Genomic DNA, 25,130 nt, shown 5'->3' with positions numbered 1-25,130 from the left:
GTAGTGTTCAACGATTCATTAGTTGTGTATAACACCCAGTGCTCATCACCACATGTGCCCTCCTTAATACCCATCACCCGGTTACCCCATCACTTCACCCCCTCCCCTCTATAACCTTCAGTCAGTTTTCTTATTAGATTAGTGGGTCAAATGGAAACTACCTTAAAAACATAACTTGTGAAGAATATACTAAAGTATACTTAAAAATAAGCGCTTTCAAAGATCAGGTATTCTGAGTCCCAGTCCAGACCTTTTTTTCCCTTTACCACACTACTGCTTCTCACACAGGATGACATACTTAAAGTAAGGTTGTTACAAACATGTATCTTGTGATAAAAATAAATAAATTAAAAAAAAAGATCTCATGGTCTATAGAGTTTATGTGTGCTTAGGAGGCGTGGCAGCTCAGGCATGGAAAGCTCAGGCGTGGAAGCAGGCACAATCAGATCTCACACAGAAGTTGCCATATTTTTTCCACTCAAACACCATGACACATCTTAAGAACTTTTCATTCACATATACCAATGTGAAATGTACCTCAGTGTTATCTACAGCTAGCTGGCAGCAGGCCGCTAGCACAGCACGACCGTCCTGAAAATACCATTCTGCCAGTTCTTCACTGACTTTGTGCAGGAGTCTAGAAAAGAAAAAAGTATATATTCTCTATAAACACAAGGATTCCACCATAAAATGGACTAATGCCCTTTTATAAGAAGTTGATTAAAGGATCAAATCAGACTTAATTTGATATCTATGATTCAAGTATAAAGCCTGATTTTTGGGTGAAAAGAAAATCAAGAAAGTAGACTTAGCAGACAAACTCACCTTCCCCAACAAATGTCAGAAGAAAAGCCTTTCAAAATTTACGATCTTACATTGAATCATTTATAACTCAGCTGTAGGGACAGTCAATCTTAGAAGAGTTATAGGTTGAACTGTAACTTTTCAAAACTTAGGTGGTGACACAAAATATGGGTAGTGTATGTTCCAATTTAGAAATGGCAGAGAATAGCAGCAAAGAACCAGGAAGGAGTATATTGGTCGCAACACATTATTTGCTTAACATTTTATGACTCTTTTTTACTTGATAAGCATCCTAAAAGCTTAATATCAAATTTTCTAGAGCAATAATAGAAGCCATTAGGTATGGCATAGGAAAGTAGACTATTAGATTTTACACGGGTCAAAAGGCTGAAGAATTCTAATTTCCATTTCTTTTAAAACATATGTATCTGTATTTCTTCTTCAAAAGCCTAATTTTTATTCCCAACACCAATTCTGGGGTCTTGGGATTATGAACAATGTCACTGAGACATTATCTACCTTGACTTTACAGCGAAACATTAATAAACAGCACACCTGTATTTTCACTGCCCCTCCACCCTAAACAGGTTCGATCAACTTAAAAGTACTAAGGTGCTTTATTTGCAATCTCTTTACTAGAATGCATTTTGCTTCTCTGGAAGAGACATAAAACATGTGTAGTGTGCATCTCCGTGCCTGACGTTGCCCTGTTCACCTAGGGAGGGGCCGAGGTGGAGCAGAACTGCAGTGAGAAACGAGGTGACACAGCCAAACCCTCTGTACGCAAAGAAAGATGAACTGCATGGTTCCCAAAACCTCCTGCAGGGAAACCAACCACTAAAATATGACCCCACACAAAGAATAAAATGCTCACTCATTAAAGTCTTCCTTGTAGATATCATCAGAAGATGAAGATCCTTTAGGTGTAGAAACATGTAAGGTCTGCATGCTTCCCTCACAAGCAGCCTGGAATTTAATGAAATTTTTAATTAATTTTTTGCTAATTATTGATAGCTGACCAATTTCAGAATATTATTTTGATCAAAGTACAGTTGACCCTTGAATAACATGGGTTTAAACTGCATGGGTCCACTTACATGCAGACTTTTTTTAAAAATAAATATAGTACAATAGTGTAAATGTATTTTTTCTTCTTTATGATTTTCTTAATAACATTTTTTCCCTCTAGCTTATTTTATTGTAATAATACAGTATATAATACATATACAAAACATATGTTGACTATGTTATCGGTAAAGCTTCTGGTCAACAGCAGGCTATCAGTAGGTAAGTTTTGGGAGAATCAAAAGTTAAACATAGAGTACTGACTGGGTGGGGGTTCAGTACCCCTAACATCTGTGTGGTTCAAGGATTAACTGTTTACTCAAATCTTGCCTGAAATTTATACAATTTACAGATGCCCCTAGAATTTGGAAGAAAAAGTGTGAACTCCATTGTATCAACAAGTACACAGTTACTAGAAAAAGCTGCCCAACCACATACGACATGCATCAGCATACAGAAGTTCAGACTTTAGGGATGCTTGAATGTCTAAAGTACATTTGGTGTGATCAGGTAGTGTGAATGCAATGTGGACAGAGATGGTTGGGAGGTGGGCAGAAGCCAAGGCAGCTACGACTCTTGATCATGTGAAGGCACGTGTGGTTAGTCAACACAGCCTTCCTTCCGCATGCCCACCCACCAGGGCACATAGCTTGTGTAGTTATGTAGTTGTACCTGTGCAACAAGCAGAGCTTCTCTAAGCTGACCTCTTGACATAAAAAAGTTGACTAGTTTTTTCACATCACCAATGGCGATGCAATATGGAATGACATCATCCTTATCCTCCTGGATTAGTTGATCCGCTCTCCTAATAAAATAAGAACAATTTCTTTTTTTTTTTTTAATGTTTTTTTAAATTATATTATGTTAGTCACCATACAGTACATCCCTGGTTTCTGATGTAAAGTTCGATGATTCATTAGTTGCGTATAACACCCAGTGCACCATGCAATACATGCCCTCCTTACTACCCATCACCAGTCTATCCCATTCCCCCACCCCCCCTCCCCTCTGAAGCCCTCAGTTTGTAATATATTAATTTCAAGGTTCTAGGTTGGACCTAGATTTTCTGAACTATCTGAAATATCTAAAACATCCAAATATTCAAAATATGTGGTAGAGTTCATAGAGCCCTTTTGCATTTCACTTTACTAAAAACCTCAGATTTTATAATCAAATAAGTAATGGAAGACAAATCAAAGTTTTCTGATATAATAAATACAATAGACCCTTGCTTTCTCTTAGAACACTACATATTTTCATATTTTTAAGTGCACTGAACATTTTAGGCCTTAAAGTGAATGTAGCTTATCTATTAAAATGAGCAATATGTTTTCTGAAAGTAAGTTGTAAACTAGATATGTGTGAAGGGATATCTACTTTCAACTGCATTACTAAATGCATGGGAGTCTGCTTCATTAAAGACAGTAGAATTTTAAATGTTTCAGTGAGCACAACAATGAAAGGAGAGCTTCTCAATATAAGTAGCTTAAAATCATTAAAAAAGACAATACAAGAGTATAAATATTGATAATAAAATACAGACTATTATGAGTGCCCCAAGCAAGGTAGTTAAAGAAAATAATGTTCCTGATATGTGAGGGGAAAACAGGATCCTGATCTTTGGAGATGATGAAGGGTATTCGTGTGTCTGCCTCTGTCTCTCTGTATCCTTCTTTCTCTTTTCCTAAGTCCTAGGTAGTTTCCCAATGATTAACCAAATTAATTCAACTCTTACAGTTTTGTTGAAAACTAATCTCGTCTATTTAACTTATGCTGGCATTTGCATTAAACTATGTTTCAATTTCCAATCTTTGGATAGGTGTAGCAGACAGTTTTTCTTTGAACAGCTCACTGTTAACAGTCTCCCAATCATAAGGTCGCTGGCGTTCTCCCCAACGACTATGTTTTTAACCATATGACCCTGATTTCCTTGTTATAGGAACAATATCCCCTTCCTAGGAACCAGGGCTGAGATACTGGCAGTCAATCTCTCTGAATGGCTGGATGTATAGAACATGAACTTAAGTGTTGTGGGAAGACCATTTTCTGGACACCATGTGAATTAAGGAGCAGAAAAAATCAGGTGTTGGTATCTCAAAATAAATGAAATAGTTTTTGCTGAGGTTGAAACAAAATTGTTTTTTGAAATAAACATCATCTACTAACTTGATTTTATTAAGGTTTCAGTGGGAGGGATAACATTTACAATTGTGCAGTGAGGGTACAGGAACTTAGAATTATTGGGGATTCTTAGGACTTAAGATGGGGAGCCTACAATGTGAGGATGGAAGCCAGCCCATTAATGAACTTCCCATTGGGAAAGCAGGTGCTAGGGAACAGTCTACTTTCCCATGGCAGATATGTTTGTTAATCCTTTCACATTTCATGCTTAACCTCTGACAGATTTTTATTTGTACATGTGAGTTACAGTTGAATTTGTTTATAAATCATGTCCCATGAAAGAAAAATCAAAACTTTTTAATGCCAGAAGCAAGGCAATTACTCATTAAATAGTACTTTACAGGCTTAGGCCAGTGATTGGCACAAAGTGAGTTCTAAAATAAATAAATTAATAAATATTCACTGAATAAATAGAACAGAAAATAGTCTTATGTCATGAGTTGAAATGTGTCTGCCCAAAAAATATGTTGAAGTATGAAGCCATGGTATCCATAAATGTAACCTTATTTGGAAATATGGTCTTAGCCAATGTAATCAGTTAAGATGAAGTTGTACTGGTGTAGGGTAGACCCTAAATCTAATATGACTGGTGTCCCCAAAGAAAGAGGGAAATGTGAACACAGAGATACACAGGGAATAATGCCCTGTGAAAACAAAGCAGGTGTTGGAGTGATGCATCCATGAGTCAGTAAACGCCAAGGATTGCCAGTAACCAGCAGAAGCTGGGGGAGAAGCATGGAACTGAGTCTTTCTCAGAGCCTTCAGTAAGAACCAATCCTTCCAGCAACCTGATATTGGACTTCTAGACTCCAGGGCTGTGAGAGAAGAAATGTCTGTTGCTCTAAGCCAACCCGTTCATGGCACTTTGCTGTAGCAGCCCCAAGAGACAAATGTATCTCAGAAACGGTCTTCTTTGTCATCAGTACCTCCTTTATTTTCGTGGAGAGGAGATGGCAGGGATTAGTGTCCAGAGAGAATTTCTGAGATTATTTATAGAATAAGTATTCTGTGAACTTTTGGTAACCGTCAGAAAATCTTACCATTTATATTTCAATAGCAATATATTAACCAATAAGCATGTTCACGGATATGTCAATTCCTCCACTGACATGGGAAAAATCTGCCTTCCATTCTCTTTTTTCAGATGGCAGGTCAAATATAAGAACACAGAAATGATTTGTAACTGATTCATTTAATTTTATTGTATTAGTAGACATAAAATTTCGTTATTTTTAAAGACAACATAAGAGTAAAAAATCTCAAAAGCTACTACCATATTTATATAATGCTTCCATTTTAACATCTTTTAAAAACATGTATCTGGACACAGACTCCCTGCTTACCTCTGCATTAACTTCTTCCAGTATTTCACAGACACTCCGGGTGCAACTGACAAGGCTTTGTCCCACTAGAACAGAACAAAAGAAAGGCAAAACACGTTTATTTTGATTTCACTAACTCTTTTTCTTTAAAGATTTTATTTGAGAGAGAGAGAGTGAGAGAGAGAGACAGAGGACGAGTAGAGGGAGGGGCAGAGGGAGAAGCAAACTCTCTGCTGAGCAGGGAGCCCAATGAGGGACTGGATCCTGGGACTCCTGACCTGATCATGACCTGAGCAGAAGGCAGATGCTTAACCGACAAGCCACCCAGGCGCCCTGATTGCACTAACTCTTAATGGACTTTTTTCTTTCTTTTTTTAAATGAACTCACGTTTATAATACAGGTTTTTAGTGTGTTTTTAGAGTGTCTGAATTTCCAGGAATATTTTTGTATTCTACCTGATGCATTCCACAGAGTATAAATATTACCATATTTTAAGATTAAAGTAAGATATATAAATTGTATTATTTATCAGGGAAAATCCCAAAGCTAGAGGTCAGGGGGCAGAGTCAGGGAAAGAGAAGAGTAGTAACTAAAGTATATAGCATGAAAAATATATTAACTCATCTTCTGATACAATCCCAGAGTGGTTTGTTCTATGGTAACCCATGTTCTATGTTCAAAATAATACATACTGAAATTTTTATTACACAGTCACTTCTGTTTAACAAATAAGACATTTATTTCTATTTTTATTCCTTCTTTGTTTTTTGTAAACTTTATTTATTGTCACTTTTTCCTTTATAGTTTATAATACCAATCTTCATATTTTAAAAATTAGACTGTTATTAAAGAAGATCATTGTTCAGTCAAGGCAAGTGTGACAATTGTGATTAAGGCTACAAAATTGGTAACTAGCCTGAAAATAATAGGTTAAATTTTAAATAGGTAACTTTCTTTTTTTTTAGTTTTTATTTAAATTCCAGTTAGTTAACATACAGTGTAATATTAGTTTCGGGTGTACAAAATAGGTAACTTTTAATACTACATTATTTGTAGTCATGTTACCTTTTTAAAAAACGTAATATAAAATATGCTTTTAGGGAAAATTTCCTTTCATTACAGTAGAGGCAAATGGAAGAAAGAAGTTAAAACATAGGTTAAATTAACTTTGAAATCAAGATTTTTCTATAAAAACATGTCTTGTAGGTTAAAAGATTAAATGTGTTCCTAACCTCATAGTATTAATCTCAGAAAAACAGAAACTCTGGAAGGAGGTGACCGTGAATAATTACAAGGACATTCCTATTTCTCAAGGATTGTAAGCACAGTTTTTTGGATCATTAAGAACACTGATGGAACTGCACAACAAAAAAATTCTCAAGCTCCAGAAGTACTTTATTAAAGTATTTTAATTAAATTTGAATTAAATATAGCTTAAAAATTTATACACCCAGATATAAAACTGAGGAAGATGAAGAATTAGTATTGTCAAAATTTTTTCTTTTTCTCCTTGACATTTGATAGATATTCTTTTTTTTTTTTTTTAAAGATTTTATTTATTTATTCTACAGAGATAGAGACAGCCAGCGAGAGAGGGAACACAAGCAGGGGGAGTGGGAGAGGAAGCAGCAGGCTCATAGCGGAGGAGCCTGATGTGGGGCTCGATCCCATAACGCCAGGATCACGCCCTGAGCCGAAGGCAGATGCTTAACCGCTGTGCCACCCAGGCGCCCCTGACATTTGATAGATATTCTAATAGAGCCTTGTTAAAAGGATAACTTTTAAGACAAGCCTCAACTTCTTCAGAAGTAAAATTTTTTTTTTTTAAAGATTTTATTTATTTATTTGACAGAGAGAGAGACAGCCAGCGAGAGAGGGAACACAAGCAAGGGGAGTGGGAGAGGAAGAAGCAGGCTCATAGCAGAGGATCCTGATGTGGGGCTCGATCCCGGAACGCCGGGATCACGCCCTGAGCCGAAGGCAGGCGCTTAACCGCTGTGCCACCCAGGCGCCCCAGAAGTAAAATTTTTATACTGCTACTAAACACTTTATAGTTTGCAATACCTTGAAAAATATATTTTTATTTCTTTAGAATGAGAGAGAGAGTGCGCCCATGTTCAAGTGCAATGGGGGTGAGTGGGACAGAGGGAGAGGGAGAGAGAGGATCTTAAGCAGGTTCCATGCCCAGCGCAGAGCCAGACCTGGGGCTCCATCTCACGACCCTAAGACCATGACCTGAGTCAAAATCGAGAGTCAGACGCGTAACCGACTGAGCCACCCGGGCACCCCTTCCTTTTCAATAACATTTTTTAATGACGTTTTTTCTTTAGTCAAGTAGTAATTCATTACTCGCGTCTAGTGTATGGGGGAAGAAAAAGGTGAGTTAAATTTAATTTTGATATACTTTAATGTAACTTTATTGCTTAGTTTTACCTTATATAATTTATTAGTACAGTTAATAGCATGCTTTGTAATTATAAAATTAACTAACTTAGAGCTTTTCAAAATAATAACTATGAAATGAGTCCATGCCATTCTAATTTTTCTTTTTTTGGGAGGGTGGGAGAATTTTTCTTGAACTAAAATGGCTGTGCAGAAAAATGAAAAGCTTCATAAATTTGCACAAACTGAATACACTCAAGTAACCAGCAGCCGGATCAAGAAAAAGCAGCCCCTTCTCCCTTTTGTTCTATTTTATTTGCCACCCACTTTCCAAAAGAACCACTATCTTGAATTTTAATAGGATAGATTCATCTTAACCTTTTTTGAAAACTCTGTTTTGTTGAATCAGTCCTTTAAACAATCAAGTTGTGCCTTAGAAACAAAATAAGTCAAGCAGAGAAAGACAATTATCATATGATTTCTCTCATCTATGGAACATAAGAACTAGGAAGATCGGTAGGAGAAGAAAGGGATAAAGAAAGGGGGGTAATCAGAAGGGGGAATGAAGCATGAGAAACTATGGACTCTGAGAAACAAACTGAGGGCTTCAGAGGGGAGGGGGGTGAGGGGGAATGGGATAGGCCAGTGATGGGTATTAAGGAGGGCACGTATTGCATGGTGCATTGGGTGTTATACGCAATTAATGAATCATTGAACTTTACATCAGAAACCAGGGATGTAGTGTATGGTGACTAACATAATATAATACAAAAACACTAAAATTAAAAAAAAAAAAAAGAAACATCTTTCACCGGATAATCCTCAGTGAAACCCTTCTGGCCAGCGTAGGGTTTAGTTACGACAAACAGTATTAGCAAGAGGAGTCCACTGTGTGCAACTCAGCCAACATGGATATTTCCGGGATATCAAAGATCCCACCCTAAGGTAGTGGTTCTCAAACTTTAGCATGCATGCAAATAATGTGGAGGCCTTATAAAAGCACAGATCATTGGGCTACCTCCCTCGGATTTCTGCTTCTGTGGGTCTGGGGGGGGACATGCATGTCTAACACGATCCCAAGTAACACTGATGCTGCTAGTCTGGGTGACCTCACTTTGAGAAGTACTGCTCAGATATACACCTGCTATCAGACCAGCAGAGAAGCAAACAGATCTGGAAAAAGAGAATACTTTGTTAAACTCCTTGATTTTGGCACTTTACCTCTCCAAGTTCAACCATCAGTTCACAGTATCTCTGAATTTGTCCTAATCTCAAATGTATGTCAGCAGCTTCCTTCAGCCTTTCCTCTTTAGTGGGGACACCAATACCACCACCAAATTTAGACATCTTGACTGTTGTCAATTCCTGGGCTTCAGACTGGTTAAAAAGAAAATAAAATTTTCTAAATTTTGTTATATAAGAGCTGGTGATAACAGATGATTTTAAAAGCATAACAGGGGCATGTACTTTAAAAGCACATGGCACTAGAAATTAAATGTTTTAAAAATCAATATCTTTTCTCTATAAAATATGATACCTCTTCCACTATAATATTTTGGTGTGGGTGCAGGGTAAAGAGTGGATGTGTCTGGTGTGGGCAGGGAGAGGTTTAAATCCCATTGTCCTCAAAGCTCGCCAGGTGTTGTGGTTATACAGAAGTGCAGGGGCCAAAAGGTCATGAGTGATAAAGTGATATTAACTAATGAAAAAAATATACAAAAGTCTGGACTAAAAATTAAAAATGACGGGCTCATTCTAATTGGCTCCTGTACTGGCAAGAGGTAAGAGCTGTCGTTGTTACATGGTGTTGTGACTACAAAAAGTCCTCCTTTATGAAAATAACTGTTTCATATGACCTTCAAATCCACATCTCTGGCGCAGTTCTCCTCCTCTAACGGTTAAGTTAACCACTGATATTTCATTGCAAATATAAGAGCTATTTCCTCTTTCTGGTCCCAGCACTGGTTTGTTGGTACTGGATATCACTCCAGGTATAAGGTAACTGGTAATTTCATAATGAAATTCATGAAGAGCTCTCACATGGCCAGTTTTAATATAACATATCCCAGAATGCAGTCTATCAAGCCTCTGCACCCTAAAGTCAGAGTGGTCCACGTGTCACGGTCATCTGATAATAGGGTAAAGCATTTCAAGTAGTTCAAAGTGACCTTTGAAGAAATTCATGAGATTCGACCTATGGAAACCGTGGCTGCCTTTATCTGGTCTCAAATAATTCAGACTCACACGATTGGTTTTTCCTGAAGATTTATTTCCTCAATGTTCACTTACTTCAGTCTACTAAATCTAATTCTATAAATTTTTCAAAATAATTTTTATAGTTCAACAATGAAAATGCAAAAATAACTTCTGCTTGAGGACATGATCCTTGCATACTTTACTTACCGTTCTAAATTTGATCAGATGTTTCAAATGCATTATTCCTTTACAGTAGTTCTGAGGAAGCAGGCTGTCGTCCTGCCCTCTGATCACAGCAACTAAGTTCCACAAATTGTCACTGCCACCTGGAGGCTGAAAGGTTGATACAGGATAACCAAAGATATAATAATGCATTCAAAACCCCGCAGAATTTTGTGTCTTCAAAAATATGATGCAGGCATAGCTAAAAAAATTAACAAAATAATAACTATACTTTATCTCATTTATTGTTTCTTGTTTCCATTTGCTTTCGTACTCTGAACCAACTGTGCTCAGAGGGACCCGCAGAGTTGGGATGATACATGTAAATATGGGATAATGACAACAGTTGTAAAGATTCATTTTGACTACGGAGAAATTAAATGTTCTAACTCCTATAATACTCACTGATAAACATTCTGAAAACCATCTCAGTTTTTTTGCTCGAGGATTACCCGTTAGTTTCTCTATTTCGTGTTTAATGTCTCTTGATACTTTACCACACAACAGAGGAGGAGTGCCTTGTTCCATAGCATGATCTGAAGAGCAGACAGAAGTCAGTGAGAAAGGACTGCTTATACTATTTAAAACTAAAATCTAATACATGCATATTTTCTTTCTTTTTTTTTTTTTAAAGATTTTATTTATTTATTTAACACAGATAGAGACAACCAGCGAGAGAGGGAACACAAGCAGGGGGACTGGGAGAGGAAGAAGCAGGCTCCCAGCGGAGGAGCCTGATGCGGGGCTCGATCCCATAACGCTGGGATCATGCCCTGAGCCGAAGGCAGACGCCCAACCGCTGTGCCACCCAGGCACCCCTAATACGTGCATATTTTCAATACCAGTGTTCCCGATAATTTCTTCCCAAGATCTGTCTGCCAGGATATTTATTTGTAAAGGAGTGATTAAAGGTGTTAAGGACCAGAGTCTCACTGTAGAATCACGGGAGCAAGAGGCCATAGTGAAGGGGCGGCTGGGATGACATGTTAAACCTGATGGGAAAAAGAAACCTATTTTAACTAATGTAAACATTGAAAAATATTATTTATCTGTGCGTACCTCGTAAAACTTGTACAGAATTGAAGTTATAAAGAAGTGTTTTGAAATAGCATTTCTATTTTGGCTGAAAGTGATACAAGAATATAATATACTATTTAGCATATTCTATAAATACGAATACAGAATTGAAAAATGATTAGCAAATGGTCTTGGAGGAAAATGTCGAAATTGCATTTCAGCTGGTTCAGCAGCAAGCACACCATCACTCCAATAGAGTACGTGGTAATCTGTGAGGGAATGGCAGATGGACGGGAGTTCTAAATACAAGAAGAAAGAGCATTGGGACCTTCCAGTTCAGAACATCCAGAAACAGGATTCTCTCTGCCTGAAACACTCCGTCCCTCTGCCTCAACTGAAGGGCCACTGAGGGAAAGTATATGGACACACGTGCCTAGAGTGGGGAGACTTTCTCTAAGGAACCATTTTTGCCTTCTTAATTCACCACTTACGCCCATCGAGGTTTGGGTCTATAAATGAAAGTGACATGCAAAAGACAAGAACTCGGATTTCTATACCCAGCTTAACTGTATTTAAAGACTTACTATTACATTAAAAAGCAAAACATTGTCCTCAATATCCGAGAGTAGAGGTACAGGAATGGCTAGATAAGTTATATCTACTTTATCACTGATTTCCTGCTTTACGACTTCCTTCTGGAGTGATGGTAAAGGAAGGGAGAAAAATCTAAGCCACATGTGTGCAGGTGTGTGTGCACACAGAAACACGATTAACTTCTCATGACATTTTGGATTATCTTCTGTGTATTCTGATATTTCAATTAATAAACAAGTACAGTTTCTAAGAAGAAGAACGTTATTTTTTAAAATGAAACACTGTAAGGTTTCTTAAAAAATACTGTATTTCTCAGAAATTATAAACTTCATTAATACAGCAAAATTTAAGAGAGCATGAAAAACACTTTACCATATACATCTGCACCATGATCATAAACAGTATCCAAACAAGTTCCTTCTCGAGTGTCCCATACTTTTATAGTGTAGTCCCAGCTGCCAGATATGAGTAGATATGGAATCTCAGTATTCCACATTAATCCCCTCACAGGTGACGTGTGGCCACTAAGAATGTTTATGCAAGCATCTTGAGTATAATCCCAGATTCGCACAGAACTGAAAACAGAATATTATGTATATAATACCATTCAAGTTATAACTTAAAGTATCAACACATTCTTAGTGGAACACAACAATTATTTCTCAGTAAATTGAAAAAGCACTTTACGTTTCAAGATATGTTACAATTCTTTTCTTTACAGCAGATGAAAATGAACAACTAACTAGGCGAGAGCTAGCTTATTTCAATATATTTTTTCCCTACTTTGATCCTTTACTGCTGATACTAAATCTACTATTTCAGTTTACAGACTTAAGAAATTTCTTTCTTAAAGTGAAATATCCAGAACAGATAAAGCCAAAAAATATTACTAATAATATGGATACAATAATTTAACAACACTCACATTATTTGTAAATCATGAAAATATAGCATGTATGATGATGGGTATTATTTGAAAAATCAATTCATCTTTATGCTCTTATCAAAGAGTAAATCGTTCCTTCATGTTTTGGTCAATAAAATAAGTTGGTCAGTGTGGAATCACTCTAAAATCAAGTACAAAATTTAAATATAACTGGATTCACGATATTACTTGAATTTACCAATTGTACAAAGTACAAATGTTATTGAAATAAAATTTGAACTCAATCAATTTAAGACTTCCAAATGCCAACTCTGCTTGGATAATTCATAATAATTTCTAGTTGTAGATTTATACCAACCTGACAATGCCAAAATATTAATACTTCAAAGGTTATATTACACTATAAAGGAGACATATTATATATATATATATATATTTTTTTTATTTCTTTAAGGCATATTTATTTCTGCTTTCTTTGAAGACTTCCTTCTTTTTCCCCTTATCCTGGTACCTGTGTCCAGGCACATCACGTAATTCTGTGCTAAATCCTTATGTTAGCACTGAAGTTATTTTGGTTGATATCATACTTTCATAAGTAAGTTAATGTTAAAGTGAGATTATCAAAATACTTTAATGTTATCTCTTACGATAACACTCACTAGAACAGGTGATCTTCCTTTGTAACATAATTTACATTAGGCAAACATCAGGCTAACATCATAATTATGTTTTGTAGTCAAACATAAGAAAAGCTTTCTCAATCCCATTGTAAATAAGCATTATTTAAAGGTACTAGACAGCATGATATCACCTATATAGTCATATAAAGGGACCGATAACCAGAATTACAAAAGACTTTCAAGTTTCATCACCATAATTAATAAGTAAAATGCTTACTGCCTTTCTGACAAATATTTGTTAGACAATGGTTGAAGATTACACTTTTTTTTCATGTAGCAATAGAATTCAGACACTGAGGTCTATGTTAAGAGATGAAAAACTCTTAAGTCAACCCATTCACTTGGACATGATAACTTACTATAAGTAACATTTCCAGTGATAACCCACAGAAATCTCACAATTGCTTTTCTTAGGATATTTGGAAGGATGCCATAATTTCAAGATGAAAATAGTCAATTATTTAATATTAAACTTGTGGCTACTGTATACTATGATTTCTATCTGCATAAAGTAAGATTTTTCTTACCTAAACTTATCTCATATTCAAATAGGGACCAAACTGTACTATGCAAAATCTATCCGGTTTGAATATAAAATAGAGAAAAGATTTCAGTAACTTTTTCACAAACATAGAAAAATAAATGTTAAACCACTCCATTTCTAAATAAATCATCTTCATGCTAAAAATACATGACTATCTTCTTGTTTTCTATTCTTCATGAAAACAAAGTACAGCTGTTTTCCATATTAAATATCAGGACATCACTAAAAATAAACTGTTCTCTATATTTTACAGAGATTTATTTGTTTCAAGTCTTTTTTCCCTTTCCAAACGGATCCTTTTGAAATTTTTCTTTCTGCTAACTCTGTTGCTAATAGGATAGAAATAAGCATCCGTAATAAGCAAACCAAGTAAGGAAATAGAAATCATGAAAATGATGATAACATAAGCATGGCAAACTTTAATTTACTATGGTTAAATGAAACCAGGGAATTGTTTGCTGCTTATACATCCTTGTTATGTGTACATATTTGAAATATTTCCACCCATAAGTTGGATCATATAAGTACATCCATTTCTAGAAGATTATAAGCTTATGATTTTGAAGACTAAAAAATTAAAATCCAAAAATACATACCCATCATCAGAACCACTGCAAAGAACTCCCTCACTCAGAGGAGACCATTTAACATGGAACACTTTTGCAGTATGCCCACTAAATACTTTCAGTGGTTGATCAGAGCTGGTGGCCACATAATAGACACGAACATTTTTATCTTCACAGCCAGTGGCTATCATGTCCCTGAAACATCATCAATGGCACATTAAAACATGAAAAAAAAAATACTACTTGTTGCTGAGAATTTTAAAATGCATACAGTTCCAATTTCTAAAACTAGAATTTTTTCCTTCTTTAATGAAGGTAGACCTAAAACTCACATTAGTAAAACCATTATTCCCAGAAATTGTCCTAGAGCAAAAAGTTTCTTTATATTCTCTTTTAATCAGTTGAATTTTTAGTTTTAAATCTTAGATCAGAGATAATGGAATTCATATTTCTGTAAGTATTTTCTTTGATGTCCAGATTCATAACTTCTTGAATATTTCTCAGAGTATTATATTTCACAACTGTTGGGTCTTAACAGGGGTCCCCAATGGTGAGTGATTGAGATTTGCTTCCTTGCTGGTAAGCAAATTATTAATCACTACATGCCCCGACCACTGGTAAATTTTTCTGTGGCATGAGTACAAATAGCAGAGCTTCCCGTGAAAGATGCTGGAAAATCTCCCCACAGACCAGGGTTGTTCCATCCAACAGAAAGTCCCAGTCCTGGTTTCCCAATTGTCTCTGGTGGTTGCACCAGCTTGTGGTGATCTAACTGTTTGTTCCAACTAAGGATCCCCTGTAAATAAAATATGTGGACAGGATCTTTTAATGATCTTTGTTTGTTATTCTCAAGAGAGCAAGAGTAAACTACGCAACCATTTATATCTATTTACATCCTAGTGGTCATACTTGGAACACTGTTCCAAATAGAGTTATGAGGACTAGGGCAGACCGTGGGCATTATCATGACCTTCTTCAAACTTCAAATTATTGACTTTTGTCACGTGGGTGATAAGACTTGCATTTATTTAAGCCGACATGCATAAATACACTAGTTTGCAAACTGTCGTGCCAATCTGTAAATGTGCATATTACATCTGCCTAAGTCCCACTGATAAATGTGCCAGTCTCTAAATGTGGGAAAATATGCTTTGCATAAGTATACATGTACTCACATGTATACATGGGTGTGTTTTTGTATATGTGTATATGGACATAAATATAAAATCCAAAAAATTAAATAATAAACATTCAAGGAATGTACATCTAGAAATCCAAATTATAAATTCAGAGATATCTTATGAATAAACTTTTATAAGTTCAAGGTATTTTTCACTTATTTCCTAAGGGGCTATGTAAAATATTGATACTGCTGTAAGAACATTTTTAAAAGGTTTTTAAAAATAAAAATGAAATTTATTAGGTACACTTGGTAGTAAGCATTAAGTCTAAAAGCCTTTTTTTTTAACCAATGAAACATATTGCATTAGTATCTAATTTTTATTTCAACTGGTCAAATGCTTATTAACCTTATAAAACAGAGAAATAAGAATGTGGAACTGTTCTGTTGATCAGAGACAAGATAATTCTATCCATTTGTATACTGAAGAAATATTTTTTAAACATTTACTTTGTTCTAGGCACAGTGAGGGTCAGCAGCACGGTGTTTTGCTAAGAATATACTGTTAAAAACAGATAACCCAGCTGCTGATCTCATGGAGTTTACATTTTAAAGGGCAGGGCAGCCAATTTCCAACTAAAATTTAATTACGTTTTTTAAAATTTTATATATATATATATATATATATATACACACACACACACACACACACACACACACATCTATATGTGTGTGTGTGTGTGTGTGTGTCAAGTAATTCATGGCTGATTTTTTTTTCATCATGATATGTGTACTCTTCAATATCATCCCATATTTCCCCCATCTCTTTACCCACCTCCCTTCTGGTAACCATCAGTTTGTTCTCTACAGTACTTTCTTTCTTTGTCTCTCTCACTCTTCTTTTCCCCTTTGTTCATTTATTTTGTTTCTCATATTCCACATACGAGTGAGATCAGATGGTATTTCTCTTTCTCTGACTTATTTCACTTAGCATCATACTCTTTAGCTCCATCCATGTTGTTGCAAATGGCAAGATTTCATTTTTTATGGCTGAATAATATTCCATTCCATGCACACACGTACCCCCCCATATTCATTATCCATTCATTTTAACAATATTTGTCTGTCAACCCATGAGCATGGAATGTCTTTCCATTTCTTTGTGTTCAATTTCTTTCATCAATGTTTTATAGTTTTCAGAACACAGGACTTCCATCTCTTTGGTTAAGTTTATTCCTAGATATTTTATTGTTTTTGGTGCAATTATAAATGGGACTGTTTTCTTAATTTTACTTTCTATGCTTCATTATTAGTGTATAGAAATGCAACAGATTTCTGTACATTGATTTTATATCCTACAACTTTATTGAATTCATTTATCAGTTCAAGTAGTTTTTTGCTGGAGTCTTTAGGGTTTTCTGTATAGGGTATCATGTTGTCTGCATATAGTGAGAGTTTTGCTTCTTCCTTGCCAATTTGGATGCTTTTTATTTTGATATGTTGCCTGATTGCTATAGCTAGGACTTCCAGTAATATGTTAAATAAGAGTGGTGAGAGTGGACATCCTTGTCTAGTTCTTGACCTTAGGGGAAAAGCTCTAAGTTTTCACCATTGAGTATGATGTTGGCTGGGGGTTTTACATATGAGGCCTTTATTATGTTGAGATATGTTCCCTGTAGGCCTACTTTGCCTAGAGGGTTATCATGAATGGATATTGTACTTTGTCAAATGGTTTTTCTGAATCTACTGAAGTGATCATATGGTTTTTATCCTTCTTCTTATTGATGTAAAATAGCACGTTGATTGTCTTGTAAATATTGAACCACCCTTGCATCCTAGGAATAAATCCCACTTGATGGTAGTGTATGATTTTTTAAAATATATTGTTGGATTCAGTTTGCTAATATTTTGTTAAGGACTTTGGCATCTATATTCATGAGAGATACTGGCATATAGTTCTCTTTTTTTGTGGTGTCTTTATCTGGTTTTGTTATCAGGGTGATACTGAATAGAGAAAGGACCCAAATTAATAAAATTATGAATGAAAGGGGAGAGATCACGACCAACACCAATGAAATAGGAAGGATCATTAGAAATTTTTATACTGGTTTCACAGAATGATTTCAGAAGTTTTCCTTCCTGTTGTATTTTTTGGAATAGTTTGAGAACAATAGATTTTAGCTCTTCTTTAAATGTTAGAATTTGCCTGCAAAGCTGTCTGGTCCTGGACTTTTGTTTCTTGGGTGTGTTTTGATTACCAATTCCATTTCATTTCTATTTTTTCCTGCTTTAGTTTTGGTAGACTATATGTTTCTTGGAATTTACCCATTTCTTCCAAGATGCCCAATTTGTTGGCATATAGATTTTCATAATATTCTGTTATAATTGTATTTCTGTGGTATTGGCTGTTATTTCTTTCATTAGTAATTTTATTTATTTGGATCCTTTCTCCCTCTCTCTCTTTTTTTTAATGAGTCTTGCTAGAGGTTTAGAAATTTTGTTGATCTTTTCAAAGAACCCAGCTCCTGGTTTCATTGATCTGTTTTATTTATTTATTTATTTATTTATTTATTTATTTATTATTTTTAATAATAATATTTTTATTATATTATGTTAGTCACCATACAGTACATCCCTGGTTTTTGATGTAAAGTTCGATGATTCATTAGTTGCGTATAACACCCAGTGCACCATGCAATACGTGCCCTCCTTACCACCCATGACCAGCCTATCCCATTCCCCCCCCCGAAGCCCTCAGTTTGTTTCTCAGAGTCCATAATCTCTATTTCCTCCCTCCCTCCTTCCTTCCTTTCTTCCTTCCTAGATTTTATTTTTAAGTAATTTCTATACCCAGCATGGGGCTAGAATTCACACCCCTGATATCAAGAGTCACATGCTTCACTAAACGAGGCAGGAAGGCACCCTTCTATCATTTATTTCTGCTCTAATCTTTATTAATTTTATTTGTTACGATTAATTTTGTTATGTTAAGTGCTACCAGGATATCATAGAAAAAATTTACCTAACATGGGGGTCAGGAACACTTTTCTGTAGAAGTGGTTTGGTGCGGAGAGCTAGAGTACAGGTGGGTATTGTCTATATACAATATAGATGGGTTGTGTGGGGTGGGGTGGGGAACAGAATCCTAGATATAGCGAGACAGCGTGAGGGAAAGTTCTGGTATGGAAATGAGCTGACTGGTTCAAAAAACTGAAAGCCAATGTGGCTGGATGCAAAGAATAAGGGGGAGCCACGCTTGAAATGGCATGATTAAAACACACAGGAACCAGATTACACAGGGACTTCCCTGTTGCGCTCCTAAGATTTTGTATTTTATCCTACAATCAATGTAAGCGATAAAATGGTACACTCAGATCTGGTTGTTAAATATCTGACTTCAAAATAAAGAAGGTGGGGCAGGGAGACAAGGAAGTGGTGACAAAGGATGTGAATTCTGGAATTGATTTAGGAGGCTTTAGAGGAAGTCCAAAAGCAAACAAGTATTATTGGTTTATGGCACAGGAAGGGAGTAGTTGGAAAAGGAATATTGAGATGGATGATATCACAGGAATTGATGGCCAAATGGAAAGGGAAATGGAGAGACGCTAAGGTATAAAAGAAGAGGCTGAGGATTTTGTCTTCAGCAGCTTTGTTGTGAACATTATCAGGCCACTTAGATGGGGAATCCTGGGGGAGGAGCTGGGCATGAGCTCACTTTGCATAAAACCTCTAACAGTGTGTTATAAATTCTTCTATATTTACTGAAAGAAATACATAGATCCATCATTTTGTATGTCATCTGACTCAGAACACAAGTATAACAAGGTTTTAACATTTTAGTATGTATATTTTCCACTTGGAATATGGAAAAGCACAATTTCACATTATTTTCACAATATCTAAAGAAAGTTTGAATTTTCAAGTATAATTTATATAGCATAAAGAGAGGTTTGAAATGCAAGTCTTGGAAGTGCAATAACTTGAAGGATCAATGTTAGTTGGGTTTGACTTGGATTAATTTTTAAATCTGAGCTGATTTTTACATGGTAAATACTAGGCTCGATAGCAAGGATGACCTTTCAAAACTATGCACAGTAGTTCTACGTTTTGGGAAATCATCCAATGTCAAAGCATTAGCATTGCGTTTGTGTGTGGAGGGGGCAATGGAAAGTTGTGGCAAAATGATACCATTGGCGAGATTCCTAAAAGGGTTTAGGGAAAGGGCTACTTTCCTGGTAGAAGCCACATACAGATTAGACTAAATTTCCATTTTTTATTAGTTAGTCCTATGCTTTTTCCTAAAGTATTGGCTAACATGAACAATCAATTACAAGGCTAGAAAACAAGAACATCACCTACGGAGAGTGATGGGTATTACCTGTGGGAATAACATTAAATTTCATGCTTATGTAAAATCTCAGAAGTTATTATTTATTCTGGGAAAAAAAAATTCTTACTTGTTGTTTTGGCTCCAGTCACAACCAAACACTGCAGCTGGATGCTTGTATTTGTGTAGCACTTTACCATCAATTGTTCGGATAATACTGCAATTAAGTATAATATATTAATAGAAAAAACAACATTCTAAATACATTATTCACAAAAACAAAGCCAGAATTGTATAATTCAAACAGAAGTATTTTATTTTACTTTTTAAAAAGATTTTATTTATTTATTTGACAGAGAGAGAATATAAGTAAGGGGAGCAGCAGAGGGAGAGGTAGAAGCAGTCTCCCCGCCGAGCAGGGAGCCTGATGTGGGGCTCGATCCCATGTAACTGAGCTGAAAGCAGACGCTTAACTGACTGAGCCACCCAAGTGCCCTGCAAACGTTAAGTATTTTAGGATAGAGACCTTGTCTTCAAAGCACAGAGAACATTTAAAAGCACTGAGTAAATGATATTACCGATTATGAGTGAGTATATTTACATCAGACAGTATTAATTATGACAATCCACTTAAATTAATTTGAAGGTGATAAATGTTGATTTAGAAACTATTTCTTATAGAATATCTTTAGTTGAGGAAAAACACAGTTCAATACATATATTTTAGAACAATGATATAACTAACATATGCATTCGACTTTAGCTTCAAAACTTATATTTCAAACAACTCATTTATAGTGCTGGTTGCACGTATTATTACACCAAGTCCAAGACATAAAAGTTGTAACATTGTTGTGGCATGTTCTAAGTGATTCACCTAGAAATGTGGAGGATCCCTTCTCCTCAAAGTATGTATTTAAGCTGCAAACATTAAGGAAGCTCTAATACCCGACTATATCATTGCTGTAACACAGGGCTATTGATTCCATTTTAAAAAAAGAAGCTGTGTATAAATTAATATATTACAGGGTTCTAAAAGCCTTTAGAAAAGACCTTCTAAAACATCATTAGGTCAGTGAAAATTTTTGAGGCTACTGGGGAGTGCTGGTGACCTCTGCTTACAAATGTGGTGTCCTGAAAGTACATGGTAAAGCTAACAGTGTATCACCTTATCAAAAAACTCTTGAGGCACATCTTTTGTATTTTGGTATTTATCAATTAGCAAATAGTTCTTTTCAGGGAAAAAATCACTAATATGGTTATTTCTGAAAATTTCAACTTCCTGGTGAAGATCTTTGGTTTCCATAACAACTGTCTTTTTCACTGAAATTAAAAAGTGAGGACGAGAAAGTTGGACTGGACATTGCAAAACCTAACAGGAGACCATCTCTACGATATTCCCAGCAACCATGAGTGTCTACCCCACCTGTCAAAGATGACAACAGCTATAGCTGCACGATAGCTTCATCTGGATAAAAACATTTGTTTAACCCAAAGGCAATTCTTCCCTTACATATATTCCATGGAAACCTACTTTTTCCTAGGACTTAATAGAATTAAGAAAGCACTTATTCTGAAATAGACGATCAGAGACAACAGTCATCTTCTAAAAAAAGGCATTTCCCACATGCATTAGCCTACTCCTCCTTGCAAAGGCTTTTCATCCTTTTAAAAGTAATAGCATCTATAAAAGGTGTACACGTTTCTAGAGCACTTGATATCTGTTGAATCACTTGTAGAACTGAAATCCTACTCCCCCCAAAATGATGAGGATTAATTAGACTCTTAGTGAAAAGTTCTTAAAGTTTCTTTGAGGCAATTCACAGTATTTTAGTTACAACTCAGGTAGGATTTTCATTTAGAAAGAACTTACTGGGTTATTTATTTATTTTAAACCTCACCGCGCCCTTATTTATTTCTGATATAGCAACATGGCACGTGCCCATATGGGCTTACATGTACCGATGATAGTTGGTAGAGCTGTACAGATGGACTCTGGCTACTCTGATGCATGTGCTCACATGACACAATCGGTGTTATCAATAAGTCTTGTATAAGCAGCATGACTTCATACGTCATACTTACCAGAAACCATCACCACTGCAGGTGGCTATTCTCTTGGAATCTTTATGACTCCAGGCAACGCAGAATATTCCATTTTTTCCATGCTTCAAAAAATGCAAAATACCTATCAATAAAAAATAATTCACCCCTTTTTTCTCTTATTTATTTACTTCTTCTAGTATTGCTTTTCTGTTAGGAACTTACTCTAGAGGATGCGCACAGAAGTATTACTGTCAGCAGCAGAAAGCAGAATGTATACTTTAAAAATGTAGAAAGCTATCACACTTAAGAAACAAACCCCCTGTGTTAAGATGTCAATTGAGTGGCTCTACTTCTGATCTGTAGACACTGGTAGAGAGCCAGAACCCGCTTCATCAGCCATCTGCAGAATAAAGCTGTGCGTAATGGCTTTTCCAGAACTGCCAGTGTGGAGATGAAGACAGGGTCTATCTGCTTCCTAACCCAGTGCTACCACAACTACAGTGTAAGTGGTTCTTTTAAATTTCAAAGTTTTATTTTTTATAAAAACAAAGGAGAAAGATTTAAGGTTCTTTCTGTAACAAATTGGTGTATGTTGACCTGTTCCTCTGCACTCCTGGACTGGGGAAGGGGGAGGGTTGTAGTCACAACTAGTATGATGAGGATTTGTAAAACCACAGGGAATATATTATACATGGGAATGTCATTCGTCAACTGGGACATGGGTGAATAAAGGTTGCAATCAATCCATTTCCAATTTTTATTTAACTTTATATAGCAGTTCCGTTGTGGCTGCTGCTAAGAAGAGACTAAAGCGACTTTTTATCTTGAGTTCGAAGGCGACTTTACTAAAGCAGTCTCTAGTTTGCTGTTTTTTCCTCTTTGCGGGCCATGGCGGGTAGCTGTATAAAGATGGGTACAAAATGGAAGTAGTCACTATACTTAATGTAACCGTAGGAGTGGAGGCCTCCCGTCAGCTTCATTTATCCCAGGAAAAGTGCACTCAGGGCTTCTAAGACCTTGCGTTTCCTTCTGCGAGACATATGTAACTCAGTTCATTACGGGGATGTACTGTATGGTGACTAACATAATATAATAAAAAATCATTAAAAAAAAAAAAGCTAGCACTGCCCCGTATTTATTATCCTAGATCTAAGCATGTTTTCTATCTATGCTACTGAATGCTGGGAAGACAGGAATGGAGGTGGGACACACCTCTGATGCTCAGATGCCTGTCGCTGGAGTCAGGGTGGGGCCGTCGCAGTGCTGATGGGCACATATTTGAGGTCACAAGATGCCAAGATGCCGTAAGAAGAGATAACAGAAGTGGCACCTAACGGTAATATCTTTGAATTTAGGTGAAAAGTTTCTTTCTCAGATTCATTTCTTCTTTTCTTTTTACATGACTATTATGGGATAAGTGCTGTTCTTGATGGGAGGGCAGAGGGCAGGTTGGGGGCACCGCTGAACTGAAAGTATTATTATGCAGAGAAAAGGGGGGATGTAACTATATAGGCCTTTGTCAAAGCTTCCTCTTTTGAGGGCTAAATTGATTACTGCTGGTTGGTAAAGTTTCCCTAATACTCTGCATTTCCCACATTACTTTAGTGTCTCCTAGAAGATCAAAGCTGCTTGATCCTCCGGGGAATATCAATTTTTTGTATAAATGGCTTTAAAGTCTCAAATATAAGCCATTTTCAAATACATTTTCAATAAACTCCAACAGTAATCATTTGAAATGAGTGAAATTTCAAAACAGAGATCCTTTCCTATTTCCCTTGACTCATATCTAACATGTTATAATGAGATCACACGCAGTTTCCAAATATTAGTGGCACTCAGTAAAGCATGGGATGATACTTTCACTCCAGGCAGAAGTCAGGTACAATCTGTGTCACTACAAGCAGGAATGGGGGAGGTTTCTGTGTGTGTCATGGAGTAACAGAATTTGAGAGGTGGAAGGAAGTCCACGAAATTGTACAACCCAACTTCACCGTCTTACAGGTGACGAATCAGGTTCAAGACATTCAATGATTCTCCCTATGTGGAAAGCTAATTGTAACAGAATTTAGACTATAATTTGGAATTCGTTCGAGTTTAGTCTTTTTACAACTAGTGAATATTTGTCCAGACAATTTTGTGGAGGATGATTGAGAATTCCTTTGACTCTCTAATGCAACTTTAGGTGAATTCTCTTATCCTAGACCCATCTACATTTTTCAGAGTTCATTTCAACATGTGTATGTATGTTCTCTTGGATTTCTTTATCCAAGTGATAGAACATAATGTCACCTGATGATTATTAAATTAAGACAGAAAAGCATTTACAAAACATGAGGCAGTATAAGACATTATGCTCTTCAGCCAGCAGTAAATACACCTTACCTCATTAAATCGTTGCACCATTTTGCCCTTTCTAACATCCCAAATAAAAGCACCATTTCGAGAAGTTGCTCCAGCAATACAATTTAAATCACCTTAGGAAACAATTCGTTAGACATTATATGAAATGTTTGCCACACATGTAATTCTCTTCAAAATGTAATTTTTGAAAAAGACTTGCAATTTACAAAGTAGTTTTTAAAAGTTTTTTATGATGAAAATTATCAAATGTATGGAAATAGAGAATAGTATAGTGAATGTATCATCATATAACTTCAACAGTTATCAAAATATGGTCACTCTTGTTTTGTCTATAGTCCCCCTTGGGTTTCTTTGGAGCAAATCCCTGACATTCTATCATTTCATCAATAAACACTTCAGTACAAATGTCTAAAAGACTCTTTCATTAACACGACCAAACTATCACAATCACAAATACAAAAATTATCAATAATTTCCCAAAACTATCACATATCCAGTCAGTATTTACATTTTTCTTTACATTGCATCTAGTAATTTTTTTTTCTTTTTGGTTAGGAGAACATTTCTATAAGTAGAACACATGAAAAAATTTAAGTTTTTTAAATCAAAAACATAAACAATGCTCTTTAAGAAACAAATCTGTGAAAATGCAACTGCTGCTAAGTTAGTAAATGATCTAGTATTTAAGTGTTTTTTGCAAGGCAGTCAAAGAAGAGGCTTTCTCCGTTAACAAAAGGAACAGCTGTCCTGTGCCACCTACAAGTAAAACATGGAGGAAATACTTTGTGATAAATGATTATAAGTCTAAAAAAAATA

The 25,130-nt window shown here is 35.9% G+C and overlaps 1 protein-coding gene across 1 annotated transcript in view; it reads right to left on the bottom strand.

The window, feature by feature from the left end:
* WDR17 (WD repeat domain 17) overlaps positions 1-25,130 on the bottom strand; it is an 81,047-nt gene that overhangs the window by 16,793 nt on the left and 39,124 nt on the right. The window contains exons 9-21 of the mRNA XM_008708869.2: positions 24,336-24,427; positions 21,993-22,075; positions 20,038-20,124; positions 14,491-14,655; positions 12,157-12,359; positions 11,016-11,165; positions 10,579-10,709; positions 10,159-10,284; positions 8,977-9,132; positions 5,394-5,458; positions 2,542-2,674; positions 1,679-1,770; positions 538-637 (exon numbers count right to left, since the gene is read on the bottom strand). Of these exons, the coding sequence (XP_008707091.1) occupies positions 538-637; positions 1,679-1,770; positions 2,542-2,674; positions 5,394-5,458; positions 8,977-9,132; positions 10,159-10,284; positions 10,579-10,709; positions 11,016-11,165; positions 12,157-12,359; positions 14,491-14,655; positions 20,038-20,124; positions 21,993-22,075; positions 24,336-24,427 (1,583 nt within the window). The remainder of the gene's footprint in view (positions 1-537; positions 638-1,678; positions 1,771-2,541; positions 2,675-5,393; positions 5,459-8,976; positions 9,133-10,158; positions 10,285-10,578; positions 10,710-11,015; positions 11,166-12,156; positions 12,360-14,490; positions 14,656-20,037; positions 20,125-21,992; positions 22,076-24,335; positions 24,428-25,130) is intronic.

This window comes from Ursus maritimus, unplaced genomic scaffold (assembly GCF_017311325.1).
Source record: "Ursus maritimus isolate PB19 unplaced genomic scaffold, ASM1731132v1 scaffold_28, whole genome shotgun sequence".
Lineage (NCBI taxonomy): Eukaryota > Metazoa > Chordata > Mammalia > Carnivora > Ursidae > Ursus > Ursus maritimus.
The sequence above is the reverse complement of the archived record's forward strand: the minus strand, read 5'-3'. Positions and strand labels throughout refer to the sequence as shown.